The sequence below is a fragment of the Aethalodelphis obliquidens genome, unplaced genomic scaffold (genome assembly GCF_003676395.1).
Source record: "Aethalodelphis obliquidens isolate GAN/ISIS:26980383/991018 unplaced genomic scaffold, ASM367639v1 scaffold19, whole genome shotgun sequence".
In the NCBI taxonomy this organism is placed as follows: Eukaryota; Metazoa; Chordata; class Mammalia; order Artiodactyla; family Delphinidae; genus Aethalodelphis; species Aethalodelphis obliquidens.
In genome coordinates, this window is record NW_020837963.1 from 28,902,429 (window position 1) to 28,923,714 (window position 21,286).

The 21,286-nt window shown below is 49.2% G+C and overlaps 1 protein-coding gene across 15 annotated transcripts in view; it reads left to right on the forward strand.

Annotated features, from left to right (window-relative positions):
• Nucleotides 1-21,286, forward strand: part of ATP9B (ATPase phospholipid transporting 9B) — a 216,946-nt gene that overhangs the window by 176,272 nt on the left and 19,388 nt on the right. For all 15 annotated transcript variants that reach the window (XR_003435307.1, XR_003435308.1, XM_027118809.1 and 12 more), the window contains 6 exons: nucleotides 12,875-13,036; nucleotides 13,722-13,814; nucleotides 15,302-15,385; nucleotides 15,493-15,663; nucleotides 18,277-18,375; nucleotides 20,341-20,430. Coding sequence is in view for 13 of the 15 variants with exons in the window: in XM_027118809.1 (XP_026974610.1) it covers nucleotides 12,875-13,036; nucleotides 13,722-13,814; nucleotides 15,302-15,385; nucleotides 15,493-15,663; nucleotides 18,277-18,375; nucleotides 20,341-20,430 (699 nt within the window). In the remaining 2 variants the exon portion in view is untranslated. The remainder of the gene's footprint in view (nucleotides 1-12,874; nucleotides 13,037-13,721; nucleotides 13,815-15,301; nucleotides 15,386-15,492; nucleotides 15,664-18,276; nucleotides 18,376-20,340; nucleotides 20,431-21,286) is intronic.

Sequence of the window (21,286 nt, forward strand, 5' to 3'; positions counted from 1 at the left end):
TCCATACTGTTTTCCACAGTGGCTGCACCAATTTACACTCCCGCCAACAGTGCACAAGAGTTCCCCTTTCTCCACATCCCTGCCAACGTTTGTTATTTCTTGTCTTTTTGATGATAGCCATTCCGACCGGTGTGAGGTGTTGTCTGATCGTGGTTTTGATTGGCATTTCTCTAATAATTAGCGATGTTGAGCATCTTTTCATGTGCCTGTTGGCCATCTGTATGTCTTCTTTGGAGAAATGTCTGTTCAGGTCTTCTGCCCATTTTTTAATCAGGTTGTTTGTCTTTTGATGTGGAGTTGTATGAGCTGTTTATATGTTTTGGATGTTAACTCCTTATCGGTCGTATCACTTGCAAATATTTTCTCCCATTCAATAGCTTGTTTCGTTTTGCTGATGGTTTCCTTTGCTGTGCAAAAGCTTTTAAGCTTAATTAGGTCCCATTTGTTTATTTTTCCTTTCAATTCCTTTGCTTTAGGAGACATCTAAAAAAATATTGCTACGATTTATGTCAAAGGGAGTTCTGCTTATGCTTTCTTCTAGGAGTTTTATGGGTTTTGGTCTTACATTTAGGTCTTTAATCAGTTTGAGTTTCTTTTTTGTATGTGGTGTTAGAGAATGTTCTAATTTCATTCTTTTGCATGTAGCTGTCCAGTTTTCCCAGCACCACCTTTGTTTTGTCAATTTAGAAATTATAACATGTTGTTAGTCATGTCAGAGCTTATAGGTGGTGAAAAAACAGCCAAAAAGATGAAAGTTTGGTTTTTTTTCAACATGGAAAGCTGAGAACATTCCCACTTGGTCCTTCATCTCCACTGAAACTCAGCGTTTCCTCTTTTCTCTGTGGTTGTCACCACTGCTGTGACCTCGGGGTCACGCCTCCAGTCTTGGTGCCCAGAGTTAGGAGGCAAGGGCACCTGCCTTGAGGACATCTCTCCAGGCCCAGCCCCCTGGCGCCACACCGCAGGACCGGCCTCCCTCCCCCAGTTCACTCTCCAGGGCTCCTGCGCGCAGCTGTGCCACTGTCCCTGGCACTCTCTTGCTGGCAGCCGTCTGCTCCAGAGCCCGTGGTGCCTGCCCCGTGCCTGACACCTTCCCGCTCTACGAAGTGGGCCTGAGCCTCATGGTGATTTCCAGATATGAGGCCCTCAAGTCTGGCCGCTTGCGTGGTGCCCACAGGCCTGACCTCTGCCCCGGCCTGTGTCCAGTTCTGCCCGATGCCAACACTCGTCTTGGTCTCGAGCAGCTAGTGGGCTGGGTGCACCCCTGTGACGGGGGTGACGGGGACGTTCTGTTTTCCAAGCACTGTTTATTATTTGAAGCGGTTACAGTAAACTTAACTGCTTTTATAATGAGTCAGAATTTTGGTATTCAACCAGAAAGAATGAAAAAGCTGAAGGAAAAGCAGCAGCTCTGCACCTGATCTCAAGTGACTATGGCCCTCGCCAGCTTTGCCCTCCCAATGCCCTCTGACTTTTCGTCCACGCTGTGTGACGTGTCCCAGCCACGCAGTGCTTCTGTCATGTGCAGAGTCTGTGCTTTCATTCCGTCTTCTGGGACCTGGGCTCTGTGCATCGTGGCAGACGGAACCCCAGGCCTGGGAGGTGGTGGGACGGCACTGCTGATCCAATTGGAGCGGGGCCGGAAGGTGTGGTGGTGACCTGAGATAAACCTCATCGACACGGGGCCTCGGTACCGCATCCCCGTCACTGCATCCCCAGCTGGTCCGGGAGGAGCTGTCCCTGTGATTTAGCCGGGTGGTGTCTCGGAGTTAGATGCTTTTCCTTTTTGTGAGACACCATGCCTCTCTTCCCAGGAAGTGTTAGGAGAGCCCGTGGAAACTGGGGCTGCCTGCGGTGTGGTCAGTTGCTGAGTCGCTCCACAGGGTAGCTTAGTCACTGTACAGAGGGGAAAGCAGGGGGTGTGGAAGCACCCCGCTGTCTTCAGGGCGCATATTCCAGGCGCCACGTCCCAGGTCAGTTACGCGGTGGGCGGGAGCTCAAGGTCCCCTTCATCGTCACCACTGCTCTGTTTTATAGATTATGTTAACCAATAGGTGTGTGAGAATCTCTTTGCAGCCACAGCTCAGTATGACTTTTGGAATCGTGTGTGTGTACCAGATGTTTTTACTGGGTGACGGGGAACCTAGGAGGACGTGCACAGCTCAGTGGTCCCAGCAGATGTGGCGGCCGCGGCTGATGGGGTGGGTGGTTAGGATGCACAGGAGCTGCACCTGTCATCCTGCCGCGCCCTGTCGGCCTTGAGACAGGTACCGGGTCCCGGTGGCGCTCTCCGAGAGGACATGCACCACCGCTTTTTCTTACAAAGGAAGGTTAAGCACATTGTCTTTCACAGTCTAGCATTCTAGAGGTTCTCTCAAGTTCCGCGTGATTGCATACTGGAACGTGTGCTTGTCCCGTCCTGAGCATGGGGAACTTAGACCACAGACGTTTCCCAAGGAAAATTGTATCGGAAGTTTCAAAAATCCTGTATTACGTATTCACCTTATTACCTCCCAAAAGTAAATAAAAATTTTGTTGAAAATACCTGGGATTTTTTTATCTTTAGGTTTTTATGTTACAACACTTTCGAAATCTTAAAGCAGGACTTCACAGTAGAGAGGGTTTCACTGATCCCAAGATTCCCAGCACTAAATAGAGACTGCTAATCTTATGTTTAAAGTTTTTACTTCAAACTTTCTTCCCACTTTGGAAATTGGACCATGATTAAAAGTGCAAAGCATTAAATAACCTTTAAGAAATCCCTAACACGTGCTTTACATCTAAAAATGAAAAGACTCAACTTCATCATAATTTTTAAAGCACTCTGTCGATGCAGTGTTTGCAGGTCCCCAGAGCCCGAGGAAAATCATCTGAACGGTTCATTATTTCGCTTATTGAACTTCGCTGCGTTAGGCTGACGGATGATGGCGGTGTTTCCCAATCACCAGAGTACTGTTTTAAAAGCATTTTTTATTGAATAAAGTGCTTAGAGTATTGCACCCTGGAGCTTTTTTCAGGGAAGTGGCTCGGTTGATGTTCTCTGTTTGCCCTCAGCCTTGACCTATCACAACGGGTGCGGTTAATAAGCAGCCTTTTCCGTTCAGGAGACTTAACTGGCTTTGCACACTCTGCAGCAACACTATTCTCTTATTTTCCCTGTTTGCTTATGGCTCTTGTGTCATCTCATCTTAGTTTTCAGAAAGAATGTGACTTATTGAGTAGAACGTGCTGGTTTTTGAGTCTTTGATCTTGCATTTTCACTTTCCTGAAAACAGAGAGGCTCTCCTACCTTACCCTGCGTGTGCACAAATGCATTTTATTATACAGATACTGGAATTCTGGGGAATTGAAGCTGGTAAAGGCTTTCTGAGGCGTGGTCACTGGGCACTTTGCAGTGACGTGTGTGTTTGGAGCTGTCACCTGCAGTGGGTGCTGGAGCGTCAGAGCGGGAGGGGTGATTTCGGATTCAGAACCTGCAGCCTACTTAGGCCCCGGTCGCTGTTTCTTTTGATAAGTGATCAATATTTCATTTTCTCCAAGAGCGTAGAAAGTTTCACTTGCCTGTCACTTTGCAGCCTCAGCATAGCAGACTCCAGCTTAGCAAACTTTAAATGTTCCTGGAAATTCCTGGACAAAGTTAAAATCCGGCCCTCGTGAGCTGTGTGTCCAGTGCAGCTTCAGGAAGCTGAGACGGAGCCAGCGTCACCAACAGGCGCCACCGAGTCAGCTCAGGGGCAGCGCCTCAGGCGAGCTAGGCCAGTGCGACGCAACCCCAAGACCCCTGCCCGCGTTGGTTCAGAAAGATTGATTGGCCGTGATTTTCAGTGACTCTTAAGCCTGTAAACTTGCTGTCTGTTGGTAACATCCTTTCTCCTCTGTGGCCATGTCCCTCACATAGGTAATTTCTATATTAAGTATTATTTCAGGGTGTAGGTATCATCTGCTCGTGTGGACATTTGTGTGCAAGAATCAGCTAAAATTTATGACAAACCATGAGTGGATGACTTAAAAACAAAAGCGCGTCCCACCCTTAACAGCACTGCTTTTGATTTACTCTAATGTATGCAGTGTGCTGTGGATTTAAATTCACTTTATCGTGTCTGCTTATTGAAGCAGGACTCACTGTGGTGTGGCGTCAGCACGTCTGTGGGGAGCAGGTCCCTGTCTGCGACGTGAGCCCCCGTCCGTGACCCTCAGGAGCGGGACAGCACGCGAACCACACGGCCTGCCATGAGTATTGACTGGCAGCTTTTCCAGGCGAGCAGGTTCACGTTATGTTCATAATTCTATTAAATTATAACCGTGATGGTAGTACCACAATTGAAAATGAAGACATGTCAGTGATCGAATTATGATTTATAAAGTACACGGTAAAAAATGTGTCCCTGGGGGCTTCCCTGGTGGCGCAGTGGTTGAGAGTCCACCTGCCGATGCAGGGGACACGGGTTCCACGGGTTCGTGCCCCGGTCCGGGAAGATCCCACGTGCCATGGAGCGGCTGGGCCTGTGAGCCATGGCTGCTGAGCCTGCGCGTCCAGAGCCTGTGCTCCGCAATGAGAGAGGCCACAACAGTGAGAGGCCTGCGTACCGCAAAAAATAATAATAATAATAATAAACGTGTCCCTGGAGTAAAGCTGGCAGCTATGCGGGTGTAATTGCTAATATGGTAAAGGAAACTTCTCCCAAGCTTTTCAAGAATGATAGCACAGGGCTTCCATGGTGGCGCAGTGCTTAAGAATCTGCCTGCCAATGCAGGGGACACAGGTTTGAGCCCTCATCTGGGAAAGATCCCACATGCCGCGGAGCAACTAAGCCCAGGCACCACAACTATGGAGCCTGCGCTCTAGAGCCCACAAGCCACAGCTGCTAAGGCTTGTGTGCCTAGAGCCCGTGCTCTGCAAGGAGAGAGGCCACCGCAATGGGAGGCCCGTGCACCACAACGAAGAGTAGCCCCTGCTCGCCACAGCTGGAGAGGGCTCACGCGCAGCGGCGGAGACCAACGCAGCAAAAACTGAATGAAAAAATAAAATAAATGTACAAAGCGAGAAAAAAGGAAACTTTGCTTAAAAAAAGAATGATAGAACAGAAATTTCTGAGTAATGGAATTGTAGAGAAAATTAATAATAAGATCTTGCCCTGCACGAGTTACTTAGCATGGAGAAGTGTGAAAGCATAAACCAATTGCCTGTGACAGCAATTACCCAAGTGTGTTGCTAACGTGGCCTCTGGATGAGATTTAGCTTAGGCTCCCACTTAGATATGTAACTTTTACACTCACAGTTTAATTATTTTGACCTTTGTATTATTGTCAATAATCGCATTGTTAGAAATGTCTTAAAGCTAAGTTAGAGAAATAGTCATTCTTACATGGCCTGTACCACCACTGAAAGCACCCAAAGGAAACAGGAAGGGGTGGCACCTCCTCTGCCCCTTCCACTGGGAGGGCCACACCAATGGGGAAAGCAAGCAGCAGTGTGTTAACTGCTCCTGAGATGAATTCTGAGTCAGAGACCTAAAAATTCCACCTGCCCCCAGCAGCTTTCTTGTTCTGTTAGAAGGACCCCATGTAGCGGCAATCTGACCCAATACAGGGATAACATCCCAAGAGGGGCCGTGGTCAGGGGAAGCCAGTGGTCAGAAGCAGCCTCCATGCGAACACTGAGAGTCTCCCGCTAAGACACCACCTCCCGGGAGCCGTCAGCAGATGGAAACTCCACCTCCACCGGCTTATGTGTTAGGCAGTGCCTTGCAGATCAAACCGGGGCTGTGCACTGGTAAAAAGAAACGAAACAAATGAGGTTGGCATCCAACTAAAACGTTTAGAAGAAAAAGGCAAGACCAAAGGAAAGTAAGAGAAAGAAAAGATAAAGGAAAACGTAAAAGTTGGATATATACTGATTGAATATACTGATTGAGTCCTGCTTCAATAAGCAGACACGATAAAGTGAATTTAAATCCACAGCACACTGCATACATTAGAGTAAATCAAAAGCAGTGCTGTTGAGGGTGGGACGCGCTTCTGTTTTTAAGTCATCCACTCATGGTTTGTCATAAACTTTAGCTGATTCTTGCACACAAATGTCCACACGAGCAGATGATACTTACACTGATTGAATAAGCAGTAAATTCAAAAGCTGATCCTTTGAAAAGTAAATAAAATGGAAAAACTGTTGGCAAAAATAGTAAATAATACAAAACAGTGAATGCAGACTAAGAATACACACATAAAATTACACATATGAAGAGTGTATAATAGATGAGCTTAAATTTTTATGAGAGTATATTAAAACACAGCCCAAATGCTATTATTTTTGAAAACCTCATTAAATAACCATGTTCAGGAAAAATATATATTAGCAAAATGGCATCTAAAAACAGCATAAAACCTCGGTAGACCAGAAAAGAGGAAGAAACAAAACTGTCTCTTGTTTTAATAGATGATATGATTGTCTCCATATAAAATCCCAAAGGCTCTACCAAAAATTTAACTCTCTACTAAGATTTAATAAGTGAGTTTACCAAAGTTGCACATTATGATAGCCATATACAAAAATTACTCATGCTTGTATATACTAGCAATGAGCAATTAGAAATTGACATTTAAAAATGTACCATTTATAAAGCACCAAAAAAAAAAAAAACCCATGAAATGCTTAAGGATATATCTAACAAAGTATGTGTAGGATTTGTATGCTGGGAAGTGTAAGACAATGAAGAAAACTCAAGGACAGTCTATACATGAGAACCGTATTGTGCACGTGGATTGGAAGACTTTCTGTTAACCAAGATGTCAGTTTGTTACCAAGATGTCAGTTGATTTTTTATACAGATGCCAAGGAAATCCAATGCAGAAAGGATGATTATTTAAATAAATGGGACCCAGAACATATTTTTTAAACATCTTTATTGGAGTATAGTTGCTTTACAACGGTGTGTTAGTTTCTGCTTTATAACAAAGTGAATCAGTTATACATATACATATGTTCCCATGTCCCCTCCCTCTTGCATCTCCCTCCCTCCCACCCTCCCTATCCCACCCCTCCAGGCAGTCACAAAGCACCGAGCTGATCTCCCTGTGCTATGTGGCTGCTTCCCACTAGCTATCTACCTTACATTTGGTAGTGTATATATGTCCATGCCACTCTCTCACTTTGTCACAGCTTACCCTTCCCCCTCCCCGTATCCTCAAGTCCATTCCCTAGTAGGTCTGCGTCTTTATTCCCGTCTTGCCCCTAGGTTTTTCATGACCATTTTTTTTCTTTTTAGATTCCATATATATGTGTTAACATATGGTATTTGTTTTTCTCTTTCTGACTTACTTCGCTCTGTATGACAGACTCTAGGTCCATCCACCTCACTACAAATAACTCAGTTTTGTTTCTTTGTATGGCTGAGTAATATTCCATTGTATATATGTGCCACATCTTTTTCCATTCGTCTGTCCATGGACACTTAGGTTGCTTCCATGTCCTGGCTATTGTAAATAGAGCTGCAATGAGCATTGTGACTCTTTTTGAATTATGGTTTTCTCAGGGTATATGCCCAGTAGTCGGATTGCTGGGTCGTATGGTAGTTCTATTTTTAGTTTTTTAAGGAACCTCCATACTGTTCTCCATAGTGGCTGTACCAATTCACATTCCCACCAACAGTGCAAGAGTGTTCCCTTTTCTCCACACCCTCTCCAGCATTTACTGTTTGTAGATTTTTTGATGATGGCCATTCTGACCGGTGTGAGATGATACCTCATTGTAGTTTTGATTTGCATTTCTCTAATGATTAGTGATGTTGAGAATCCTTTCCTGTGTTTGTTGGCAGAGTCTGTATGTCTTCTTTGGAGAAATGTCTGTTTAGGTCTTCGGCCCATTTTTGGATTGAGTTGTTTGTTTTCTTGATGTTGAGCTTCATGAGCTGCTTGTAAATTTTGGAGATTAGTCCTTTGTCAGCTGCTTCATTTGCAAATATTTTCTCTCATTCTGACTGTTGTCTTTTCGTCTTGTTTATGGTTTCCTTTGCTGTGCAAAAGTTTTTAAGTTTCATTAGGTCCCATTCGTTTATTTTTGTTTTTATTTCCATTTCTCTAGGGGACCCAGAACATTTGAACAGCCATATGCAGAAAGAGCCTAAACTAATCTCTCTCACTCTTATAAAAATTAACTCAAATTGGTCATAGACCTAAATGAAAAACCAAAAGTATAAAATTTCTAGAAGAAAACCTTTGTAGGCTTGAGTTAGTTAGGCAACGATTTTGTAGGTCACAAACAGTACAAATTGTATAAGAAAAGAATTGATAAACTAGACTTAAAGGTAAAAATCCTACGTTCTTCGACAGACATTGTTAAGAAAATGAAGGCAAGCCACAGGTTTGTAGGATATGTTTGCAAAATACATATCTGATAAATGACTAGTGACCAACATAGATGAAGAACTCCCAAAACTCAGTTATGAGAAAACGACCTCTCTGTTTAAACAGAAGCGAAAGATTTGAACAACTGCATCACCCAAAACAGCCGTGGATGTTGGCCGTGTAAAGCCACAGAACAGCAAGCCTTGGAGCTTCGTTCGGGTGACGGGCACTTTGCACGCTAAGAAATGGTTAGAGGTGAACTAGTAATCCCAGGGCGAGAATCAGGTTTCTTACGCTCGAAGCCCAGATCACACTGGACTAGCGCTTCATCCCCATCTCTTCCCGGGTCCTAGGAGACTGCCTCACACAAGCCAGCACCCAAAAACTGCTCCGGCTGTGTTTTCACGCCTGTCTTCAGTGTCCCGTTGAACTTACCACTGTTAAATCACCTTAAATCAGCGATTGTTAGTTCTCGCTGATTGAAGGAATGTCTTGCGCTGGTTCCTGAGGGTAGAGCAGTGAGCACAGCAGGCATCGGGGGTCTCGGGGCTGCTGGAGGCCCGGGTGGGGGACATGGCAGCGTGGCGGGAGGGGGAGCCACAGCGGAGAGAGCGGGGGCTTTGGGGGAAGGTGACGGGGAGCCGGCAGGCAGCCCCGGCGATGCTGGAGGACGGCTGGTGGCTTGTGGCCGCAGAGGCCCAGGCGGCCGGCGGGGGCAACCCGAGGCCATTCGCAGGCTCGCCACGCTGTTGTCCAGCTCCGTCACTGGACGTTCAGCTCCGTCACGGGGGACACCGAGTGGACTGTGCCCAGCGGGTCTGCACGGGGCTCCAGGGGAGGCCTTGGCCGGCACAGCCTCCACTCCCCACTGTGCTCCGACTGCCTGGCGAGTCTCCACCCCCGGCAGCCGTGCTGTTCATTTTGCTGTAGGGGAGGCATCATGCTTTCAAGACGTGTGTTTGGTCTAATAGCTTAAACGTCCTCAGGAAGAAAATAGAGTCAAACTGCCCATTCCTTAGAAATTTTCCTTCCTCTGATTTCGACGTTCAGTATCACCGGATGTAAGTGACCCCTCAGAGCCTTCTGAAAAGAACACCTCTAGTTTATTTCAGACATACAGAGGGAATGGTCCGAATGCTGACCCGCTTTCCCCCAGCCCCGCTGCACTCCAGGGCCAGGTGGCAAAGCTCGAAGCCGCAGGGGGACCCTCCGGTCGCCGTGGGCGTCGTGGCGGCCTCCACTGAGGTGCCGAGCGCGTGGCGGCCAGTTCTGCACGTTCGTGTCTCCCCTTCGTGGCTGCTGGCTTGTAAGTCTGTTCAGAAATGTTACATTTTACATCACCAGAGAGAATCCTGCCCAGCGCTAAGCACTGACATTAGAAGACTAACGGAAGCGCCCGTCGCGTTGAGTGTGTGAACGCTCTTCTCCTGGTCGGCATTATATAGCGAGACCTCGACGTGCTTACTGACTAGGAACAGCTGTACACATGCTGGGCCAGGCAGCAGAAGCCCAGCGGACTCCTCTGATACGTCGCTACCCCCAGTGGGTTATGAAACCAAGCATAAACTAAACAGTAAACAGGTGTGAGTCACCAAATAGAGAAACTCAGGTCCTGACTGCAGCGGGACCCAGTGAGATGAGAGGGTGTTCGCAGGGAGATACAATTTACAGGTCAGAATGTGATAGTAACCTTTCACTGTGTAAACCGAAAACGAAACTTGGGGTCTTGGGTCATCTGCAGACACAGAGAAGTCGTATAGAAATAGTCTATGGAGTTTCACGTTCGTTTTACATTTGCACTGGGGTTGCAGAGCTGTTGACTTGCCCCCTCTCGACGTGCTGACGTCCAGGTGTCTTCTTTTAGAGCTATGATTTGGAGTGTATCACTGATGCTCTAAATTATAGTACTGTATCCTCGTGGCGTCATGTTAGGGTCCCGGCCTGCTTCAGGATCCTGGTGACGCGCTGGAAAGCCAGGGCATGCGGCTTCTAACTCGAGCTCCACGGTGACTCATTGCGTCACATTTAATGCGTTCGTGGGACCCCAGAGCTGACGGGGCCCCTAGAGAGCTGACGTCATCCGCCCTGTAAGCCAGCAGATGGACTCCGGTGTCAGGAGTATTGACAGGCGTCTCCACTGCCGCCAGCAAACCAGGACTGGGGCTGGGAAGAAGCCGTTTCAGTGGACACTGGCACGGGGGTCAGGAGTCCGGCGGGACCCGGCCTTCAGAGCCTGCTGCGCTCACGTGTCTCGTGGAGACCCTGGTTGCAGCCTCGTGGACTGGCTGTGACGCCCCGCTGCCGGGCGGTATGGTGGCCACAGCCAGTGTCCCCTTGGGCAGCGGGGTGGGAGCGTCCACCACGGGCGGCCTTGCTGCGGCCTCGGCCGCTGGGCTGTCGGGCCGTCTGGTGCTGCGTCGGTCTGTCCTCTCCTCTGCTGGAAGCTCCCGTGCGTGAGTGCCGCCCCTCGGGCTGCCCAGCTGCGGGGAGGACGTCCTTCCTTCGGCTCCGCCTTCTCTGTCCAGGGTGGGCTCTCACTCCCGAGCTGGCCCGGCCCACCTGGGCTTGGGGGCTGGGCTCGAGCCGGGGCTATTTGCTGGTGGTTGCTGGACGCGCATCCTGGGCCTGGTCGGCGCAGGGCTCCCTCGAGACGCCAGCTGCAAGTCCGGGGCCCCGGGACCCCCCTCAGCATGACCCTCACTCCCACTCCTGCTTCTCCGAAGCTGCTGTCACCTGTTTATCACAGGCCGACTCTACCATGTACACTTCTTAAAATACCAGAAGTTTTTATAAGATGAATTCTGATGCATTGACTGCGTATAAAATAAGACGAAATTGTAATTTAAAACCGTATAAAAAAGTATGCCTTTACTATTCTGAAACAGTCGTCCCGCTTGTCTGTTTAGGTCCTTTGCAAAATCCTAGAAAATGTTTGGGAACTGAAGTCACCCTTTCCGGGAGAGGCTGGGTACCATCTGTCCTGGACCCCTTTCAGGGAAGCCATGTGGGAGTGTGTGGGGAGCCAGGCACCAAGGGACCGGCACAGGTGACTTAAAGTGTCGCCCTCGGCTGTGCCCCAGGGCATCCCCGCCCCACGGGGCGCCCCTGCAGCCCCAGAAAGTGTCTCGCACCGGCTTTTTCTGCCTCGCTGTCTTCGGACGCCCTGTCCACCCGTACCATGCGGCCCACCCCACAATGTCAGACACTTGACAAGCTTGTCGGGACTTTTCTCCAGTTATATTTGTGGAAAATTACTTGGAAAACCTCATTCGTAAAGTGATTCCCACTCCGCCTAAATGGCTTACGTGAGAAAGGGCGGAGGGTGAAACCCAGACGTTGATCATCAATGTGCCAAACGCCCCACGGGTGGGTCAGACCTCAGCGTAACCCTGGGAGGTCGTCACCATCTTATCGACGAGGAGACCGGGGCTTAGGGGTGCAGCCTGTCACCCAGATTCACGGAGCTGGTACACGGCAGCTCGAGGATTCCGAACTGAGCGGTCTCACCTCGGCACCAGAGCTGCTGAGGATCTCGTCAGACGGGAGTTTTCAGGAATGACTAGGAGAGAACGGTAACATCTGCACACTAGACAGAATTTAAAATGCTCTTGAATGGTATGATTTCTCAGAACCCCAGGTCAAACGCTAAAAGCACAGGTGGTGAAAGGAACTGCAGGTGAGGGCAAGACGCCAGGGTCAGGAGAGGCCCAGAGCCCCCAGGGGGAAGGAGCCACTGCCTGCGGCCGCGGGGCCCTCACCTGCACGGCGGGGCAGCACGTCATGAATTTCTTGCAGTGAAGTTGCTTTTAAAGACAATTTTTTTCTGAAAACGCTTATTGTCATAAAAATTACTATGCATAAGTGGTGAACTTTAAAAATTATTTTTCCACTTAAGATTTTTACGTTTAAATCATAAAGGATTGTAAGTAAGAATACTTTCTATTTTTGAGTCCTTGCCACATGCCAGGGAGCCTCCTCTGATCGTTTCCCCTTTAGAACAGTTTGCAAATACATCTTCCACAGAACAGGCGGGTGAACCTCAGTACGCAGAGGACCAGGTCACGGGGCTTCCAACTGTCAGAGTTGGGCTTGGCGCCCGGGCCTGCCCTCCCCACAGACGTGCTGGCTGTGGAGCCCCCAGTCGCCAGTTGGTCCGTGATTGAGACACATGAGGGATTCAGGGCATCACTGTCGCGGGCGTCCTCGAGCCCAGCCCCACCTGCTCTCCGAGCTGTCCATCCCGGCGGGCGCTCCACATAGATTTTAAACCCTAGCTGTAGGCAGCTGGTAACACAAATCGCAGCACAAGTGTGCTCACCAACGGCCTTTATCTTAGACGGTAAGACCAAGTCCCTCAGTCTCGCTGCGTATCGCTTCCCTGTAACGAATACTAGACGCGGCCTCAGAAACAGCAGGGCCTGGATGTGGTCAGTTTCGTCTCTTGGTGGCATCTCGGCGAGCTCACTGACCGCTGGCCTGATGTCCCCTTCCCGGGGAGCAAGTGCCCTCACGTCTCGCTGGTCTCCCGCAGGTGGCCCTGGTGCAGTGGACGGAGAGCGTCGGCCTCACTCTGGTCAACAGAGACCTCACGTCCATGCAGCTGAGGACCCCCAGCGGCCAGATCCTGACCTACTGCATCCTGCAGACCTTCCCCTTCACGTCGGAGAGCAAGCGGATGGGGGTCATCGTCAGGGTACGCTGGCCTCTGTCCCCGAGCTGGGTGCCTGCTCTGGTCACTGTGAGGACACTGCAGCGGTCTCTTAAGGCTCACTCCAGGGCTTTATGCTCATCGCAGTGTTTTGTAATAATAAAATCCAAACTGATAATTTATGCTGAGAAGCTGGCGTGGCTCTAATAGTCATGATTTAAAACAACTTTCCTAAGACGGCTGAGGCAGGATAAGTAGATGCTCATGAATGTTTGAAATCGGCTCGCGCTGCTTTGTTTCCCACAGCAGTCGCAGCCAGAGTTCACCTGAAGATGATTTATGACCATAACGTTGCTAAAATATACCCCTATTACATTTTTTGTAGCGAATACCACAAATACATCTTGGAAGTTGGCTAAACTAAGAAGCTTATTCACTCAAGCTCTGGAAATTTGAGAGAATTTACCTTGCAGTCCAAGGCGTATATTCATTTACAGATTTTATTTCAAAACCCTCAGCGCAGCATCTTGAGAGCCACAATTATGCTCTCGGTTCCTGGTGGCCTGAGCATCTAGGGAGGACACAGCCCTGCCTACAAGGTGTCTGAGTAACTCACCCAGGGGAGTGGGTTCACAGAGAATTGCCCTCCTGGTGCGTTCCCGTTAGAGCAGCCCCCCAGTAGCCGCAGCGTGGCCTCAACATGTCTGTGTTCACTCCCGTCTTGTTACAGGACGAGTCCACGGCAGAGATCACGTTCTACATGAAAGGTGCCGACGTTGCCATGTCCACCGTCGTCCAGTATAATGACTGGCTGGAGGAGGAGGTATGAGCTGTCTCACATTGTGCAGATGTTTTTATGAAACTCAGGGCAGTGACAGAAGCACGGCATCCTTTCTCCGACTTGTAGGTACTTGCTGGTGTCACTGGAGTGAATCAAGATGCCAGGTTTCACACCAGACACTGTCGGTTCATCAAGCAGAGAGGATAGGAGTACTGTCAATTATAAATACTGTACTTTCTGGGTGAACAACTACTGTTTTTGGTTTCTGTGTGAATACGTGTAGATGTGTGCAAGTGGGTCCTTATGAAGAATATTTTGTTTATTTTGGTGGAAAAACAGAAAGCATCCCTAATCATTCACTAGAATATTCTGAATAGTGTTGTGCATGTAACTAGAGTTATACTTGAACATGATAGTTATTTTGTACCTAAATTATTTACCAGGATATTTTAGTTAGAATTTAATTCTAATACGTACATAGGATTCACTTGAAATGTGGAGATAAGATCCGAATATAACCAACCCTATATTTTCATCAAATTCTCCCTGAACAAATACGATTTGTATTTAGCTTCATGAGATGACTTGTTGTTTGCATTTATGTATTTGTAAAAACTTAGATTTCAGAGCAAAACTAAACCGCTGAATGCATGAGTGTGACCCCCTTCTGTGCGCATGTTGTCGGTGGGGCTCAAGCGTGTCCACCCCCCTTCAGGCCAGGAGTCTGTCAGTCCAGGGGCCACAGCCCACGTCCACGACGGTATTGGCAATATGAATCAATAGCTCCTTCAGGCACTGGATTTAATCAGGGACATGAATAAATTAAACTCCCTGAAGACCTAGTAAAATGCCATAAAAATTACTTTGGGTCATAATGATGTGCAATTAATTATAAAATCCTTGTTTAATTTATTTGGCTTTATGAGGTCAAATCGATAAATGTCTTGCAACAGACAGATAATGTCAGACTGTTTTTCAGATAACTTTATTAAAAATCCTTTGTGCATTTATTTCCAACATTGTAGTTTCTCCCATCGATAAATCTTTCCACACCCTCCCACCGCAGTCTTTGTTGTTAATACTCTTGTCGTGGGGAAAGCCTTTCACTTTATCCAAAGCCAGCAGGTACTCAGAGCCTGAGTTTACAGGGGGCTGTTCTGTGTCACAGAAGCTCCCAAGCTGGATTCTGGTTATCAACGTGTGTTCCCCAAATACTAAGAAAACAAAACACACCTACGCTGTCCGCCATGCAGCGGAAAGGGCGGTTTTGTAAAGCCTGCAGCGCGAGCCCGTCCTCTGTGTGGACGTGATGCCCGTGAGCCGAGGCGGCGGTGCCTGGGGGGCAGCCCCTTCCTCTCCGCGCAGGCTGCCCTCCTTGCCCCCAGATGTGTGTTTGTTAGAAACGAGACGGAGCTAGGACTGGGGAGCAGGGCGGGATGAGCTAGCAGAGGACGTGGCCGTGGCTGCAAGTAGCGGTGGCCGAGGCTGCGGGCCGGCCGGGCCGCGTGTGACCTGCCTCTCTCTTCCAGTGCGGCAACATGGCCCGCGAAGGCCTGCGCACCCTCGTGGTGGCCAAGAGGGCGCTGACGGACGAGCAGTACCAGGACTTCGAGGTGAGCGGCCGTGGCCTCGGGGAGACGGTGCGCACGGGGGCGGCGCCGCGGGTGTCCCCGCCTCGGCCAGCCCTGCGCGAGTCACAGCACCGCCCGCCTGTCCTCAGAACCGCTACAACCAGGCCAAGCTGAGCATCCACGACAGGACGCTCAAGGTGGCCGCCGTGGTGGAGAGCCTGGAGCGGGAGATGGAGCTGCTGTGCCTGACGGGGGTGGAGGACCAGCTGCAGACGGACGTGCGGCCCACCCTGGAGATGCTGCGCAACGCGGGCCTCAAGGTACCGCGAGGGAGCAGGCGTCCCCTGGAGGTGGTCCCGGGAAACCCGCCGAGGTGGAGGGGGTGAGGGCCTTGGTGAGCTGAGGTCTCTACGCGTCCCGCGGAGCCCCGGCCCGCCCCGCCCGCCCGTCACCCAGACGCAGCGGTTCTGCTGCCCCCTTCCCGGCGGCCGTCTGTCCTCCTGGCTGCCTTCCCGGCCACGGGCGTCCTCACGGCAGCCTGAGGCCTGTCCCGGCCCGAGCTGCTCCCCACGGCAGCCTTTTATCCGCATGGGGAGGTTTGCTCCATAGACCGCATGATGCTCCCTGCCTGACCTACTGACCTGCTGGCTTTTTCTAACGGTTTGTCCTCTTCGGGTCCAGGGGAGATTCGCACGTTGTGGTGTCAGTTTTAGTTTTCAGCAAACTGCTTTCTTGCCTTACTTACCTGCGCTCTCACGAAAGCTGAAGTTCAATTACAGATGGCTGAGAAAATGCATTTCAGTGCTGCCTCGAGGACTGAGAATGAAAAAAGTACAGCTTGCTTTTAAAAGAAATACTTGTGTCTAACTGGAGCAGAGAGAGAGAACTGGAGGAAAATGTCAGAAGGCAAAGCCGTGGCCGGCTTCAAATAACAATACACTCAGCACGTTTTGATGAGGGCCCTGTGACGGGCACGGCAAGGGGGCCCCTGCCGTCCAGGCCTCTGGGCGGGGGAGATGTCGGAGCCTCCCCGCCCGTTCAGGGCCGTGGCAGGGGCGGCCGCTGGCATCTGCGTGTGCTGTCCAGGTGCTAGTCAGAGTGGAAGAGAGCAGTTCAGCCTCAGAACGGTGACCCGATCTAAGCCTGTGCGACAGAAGCTTGCGTGGAGGAACATGATTGACTAGAGGCAGACAGCCTGCTCGTTCCATTGTGGTTTCTCACGAGCTCCCCGTCAGTCTCGCTCTTGGGTGTCGCTGCTGGCTTGTCAGCACAGCCGAGGCCTGCGCGTTTCTTGTGTAAAGATTTGGGTGCTTTGTATTAGCTGCTTGCTAAGCTCTGAGGTCAGTAAGACTTGCTGGGCTTCTGCCCTTTTCCCTTTTCATGCTCCGTCAGGAGAAGCAGACTCTTTTGTCCCGTTATAGTTGAAGGATGTGGTTTCAGCCCGTCCTCTGAGCCCGAGACGTGGCGCTCGGCCAGGCCACACTTGTCCCTGAGTTATCAGCAGCGGGACTTCTTGTTCTGTGGGGTTAATTGTCCCCAACTTGGTCACAGTGACGTGTCGTTGTCTTAGATCCAGGCTCAGTAAAGTGAATATTAATGTGTAACATAAGTAAAAAACACAAACCCTCAGACACTGCAAAGAGCCCCAGGTAGATTGTGCCTAAGCAGAGAACCAGTATAGCATGTAAGTTCCCAAAAATGCGAATTTATGTATGATACACATGACACATCTGAAAAGTCAGGTGGTAGCAAGAAATTGCTGCTGTTATAGAAAAGATACATAAACCATCCTGTTCTGTATGAAGTGTCCTGGTTTTGCTCTCTTTTCAGTCTAGGGACGTTTACACATACAATATGTGCATGTGTTTGATATTTTTAAGTAAAAGTGGTGTTCGGGAGTTCCCTGGTAGCCTAGTGGTTAGGATTCTGGGCTTTCACTGCCGCGGCCTGAGTTCAATCCCTGGTCTGGGAACTGGGATCCCACAAGCCATGCGGCGTGGCCAAAAAATAATGATAATAAATAAAAAGTAAAACAAAAGGGATAGATTTTTAAAAAATATATTTTTTTGGTGGTGTTATTTGACATGACTTATTTGATACGAAACAACTTTCAGGTTAACTATTGCCCGTTTACCTATTTTGAACCTCAGTTTTCAACCGAAAAACTCACACAAGTGACAACGAGGATGTCAGGGTCCCCCTAACTCTGCAGGCCCTCAGCCTGTGGTCCTTGGGCCTGTTTGCTTGGCCTGCGAGGCCGTGTAGACGTGGCCTTCTGACACTCAGGCGTCCTCCTCAGCCCCAGCCGCGAGGCTTCTGATCCCCTGTCGTTCACCTGCCTCAGCTCTGCTGCCGTGTCTAAACGTCACTTTGCTCTTACCTGTTTCAGTTAAGCAAGTTGGCAGAGACTTTTATTGTGGTAAAATGTGCATGATGTAAAGTTTACCATCCTCACCATTTTTAAGTGCACGGTGCAGTGGCACTAAGTACATTCACACTGTCACGTAACGAGCAGCACGCTCCGCCTGCCTTAACTCTTTATGCTGTAAGACTGAGACTCTGTCCCCGTGAAACGCTAGCTCCCCCTCCCGCAGCCCGGGCACCCTCCATCTCCTTCCTGTCTCTAGAGTCTGACTCCTCTGGGGACCTCATTCAGGTGGAATCATGCGGTGTTTGTCCTGTTGTGACTGGTTTGTTTCTCTCAGCATAATTGTTGCAGGTGTCAGATCCCCTGCCTTTTTTAATATTCATTGTATGGATGGACCACGTTTGGCTTCTCCATCGTCCATCCGTGGACTCACGCGTTGCTTCAGGTTTGGCTGTTGTCAATAGTGATGCTGAAAACACGATGTGCAGATATCTTTTCAAGGGCAGACACTTCAGAGATGAACACGTGATAGCGTTGGGGTTCACCAGCTGAAACTGTTTCTTAGATATGGATGCTGACGGGCGATAAACTGGAGACGGCCACGTGCATCGCCAAGAGTTCTCACCTGGTGTCTCGAATGCAGGACACGCACGTTTTCAGGCCGGTAAGTGCACGTCCACATCACTTTGAATTTTAAATGTTTTGGATTGAAACTTACTGGTTTTGTGAGAATGTATACGCAGTTATTTATTAATTAATAGATACATTTTAAAAGAGAAGTAAGTTTCTTACTCAGTTTATAAAAACATGTTAAAAATAGATTTCTATTAGTTACATATATTAAATGTGATCAAAAAGCTGCTTTTGGGCTTCCCTGGTGGCACAGTGGTTGAGAGTCCGCCTGCCGAGGCAGGGGACATGGGTTCGTGCCCCGGTCCGGGAAGATCCCACATGCCGCGGAGCAGCTGGGCCCGTGAGCCATGGCCACTGAGCCTGCGCGTCCGGAGCCTGTGCTCCACAACGGGAGAGGCCACAACCGTGAGAGGCCCGCGTACTGCAAAAAAAAAAAAAAAAAAAAAAAAAAAAAACTGCTTTTGGTAGAGTGAAACAAGGTCTAAATTCAAGAGTATTTTTCTGTTGTACTATTAGAATTATTAACGACTAAATATCTATTTTAAAATAGACATACTGCAGTCATTTTCTGTTCAATTTATAAAAGTATATATTGAGAAAAAAATGACGTTTGTCTATTAGTTAGACACAATACATGTGGTCCAGAAGCTGCTTTTGTGAAACAAGCTTTAAATACAAAGTAGAAATGTGTTTTTAATCTACTACCATCTTCAGATTAAATGATCTTCCTCAATTAGATCAAAGAAAATTAATAGAAATGGTCGAAATTTGTGTGTTTACTGTATCTACGAGTTATGATGAAATTTGATTCAAACAAAAAATAAAAGTTTCTTGGGTCTTGATCGATGGCAGCTGAACAGACATTGTGTGTCTGTGTTCCGAAGGAAGCCCTTGCACCTACAGAAATAGTGATTTGAATATAATTTACATGTAAATGTAGTTTATTTCGAAGCATCAGAATCACAAATTAGGCCCTGCAGACTACTATTTGCAATTAAATTATTAATGATTCTGATAAAACTTAAGATCAATTTTTGTTGACTTTGCAGTGTTATAGCCCCACAAATAAAATTTCCACAATAAAACCTACCTATCTAAAGATGAGTCTGGATTGATTAACCTGGACCCATGAAGCTTTTTATTTCAGTCCTGTAATATATCATTTCTTTTATGCCCCATAAAATCTCCACAGAAAGAATGCCAAAAACTAGTATGTTGGTTTCTGAAATATTTTCATTCAAAAATTAACGATACTTCAAGATTATGACCTGATTTTACTCTTTTCCATCATTCAATCTTCCAGGTAACTCAGTTTGCTTGAACTGATAGAATAAGTTGAAACCCATGGTAGAGACAACAGAAACAGTTTTATAAAAGCATTTTGTATCACTTGGCATGTTATGAAAAGAGGCGTCTTTAAATGAAGCCTCGATTTTAGGCCATTCCGTCCCTCCCTGCTGTGTGGCCACGAGGAACTCAGCTTCCTCGGGCTGTGATGCTGAGGTGTGTTGACCTGTGACTATGCAGAACGGCATCCCTGGCGTTAACACTCACACACACCCCCACTGCCCTATGAAAGTAGAGAGACTTTCAGTCAACGGTCATCATGCTCTCTTACCCGCGTATATTGAGAAAAGCCAGTTGTCTTCCCCAGCTACGCAAAGGCGCCTGTTAGCTCATGGGGGCAGTGGTGGGGGGCCGTTTGTCCCTCTTTCTTGACAAGCCAGTTCTGTTCACTTTGTCTTACTGTAATTGTGCTACTTGCCCTGCACTTTACAGTGTACCTTTCCTGCCTTGAGTTGCCACACGTTGGAAAGCAATTCGTATTAAATTAGTAGGTATTTATTCCCATCACTGTAGGAGAAATTTGAAAGAGCGGCTGGCTATGGAATTTCCTGTGTAAAGCACTTTCCGGTTTTAGGAGTGTCTAAAGGGCTTGTTTGTCTGTGTGGCTTAAACAGTGTTGTAACTGGGCACTTCTTCCCCTTTCATGGAGGTAACCAGTCGGGGAGAAGCCCATTTGGAACTGAATGCCTTTCGAAGGAAGCATGACTGTGCACTGGTTATATCCGGGGACTCCTTGGAGGTGAGACTGGGCCCTGACCAAGCAGGTGTCTGTGTGTCTGTCCTTCTCCCTGGAGGTGAGGCTGGGCCCTGTCTGTCCGGTGGACTGTGGGCTTCCTCAGTCAGACGTGTTATCAGCCTGCATTGCCCTCTCCACTGGTTTTGACGTCTCTGCTCACAGCAGTGATGTGTGCGGGTGGAGCCTGAGAAGAGGCCAGGGCCATGTCGCAGTGAGAACTTGGTCCTTACGGCTTTGGCGCTGGTCTGTCTTGGGCTCGTTCAAAGCTCTTCGGGCGCTTGGAGGCCTGCTCTTCGTTCCCGGCGTGGCTGCCTTGGAGCCTGGCTCTGGTAGCCGTGATCTCAGTTTATCCAAACGCGTGTTTCCAGCAGCGGCCCTGGTACCCAGGACCCTCTGCTCCTGGAGGCCCCGCGTGGGGCTGGGCGGCCCGCTCGGCGCCAGGGTCGCAATGGCTGGAGCCGTCGGGTGGGGGGTGTGCTGGGGGCCCCTCCCCCTGCAGCTTTTGCCCGCGGCTCTCTCAGATGTTTCCAGAAGTCTGGGCGGAGCAGCGCAGCCTCTGGTGACCCAGTCAATGTGGCCACTGAGGCCAGCCTGGCGGGGGCGGGGGGGCTGGGGGTTGGACGGGACGTCAGGAGCAGTGGAGACGGTGCGACCTCTGTGGCCACGTGCGTGCAGATGGCGCCGTGTCCGGCTGGCTCTCCCGCCTGCTGCATTGCCGGGGCCGCGCCTCCCAACTCTGCGTGGCTGCTTCCGCGGAGCCACCGGGACCGCGGGGCCTGGACAATGGGGGCCAACGGCAGCGCTCTCACCCGCCCGTGCCCAGGATGGAGGACTTGGAGGGCGCCCCGTGCTCCCCGCC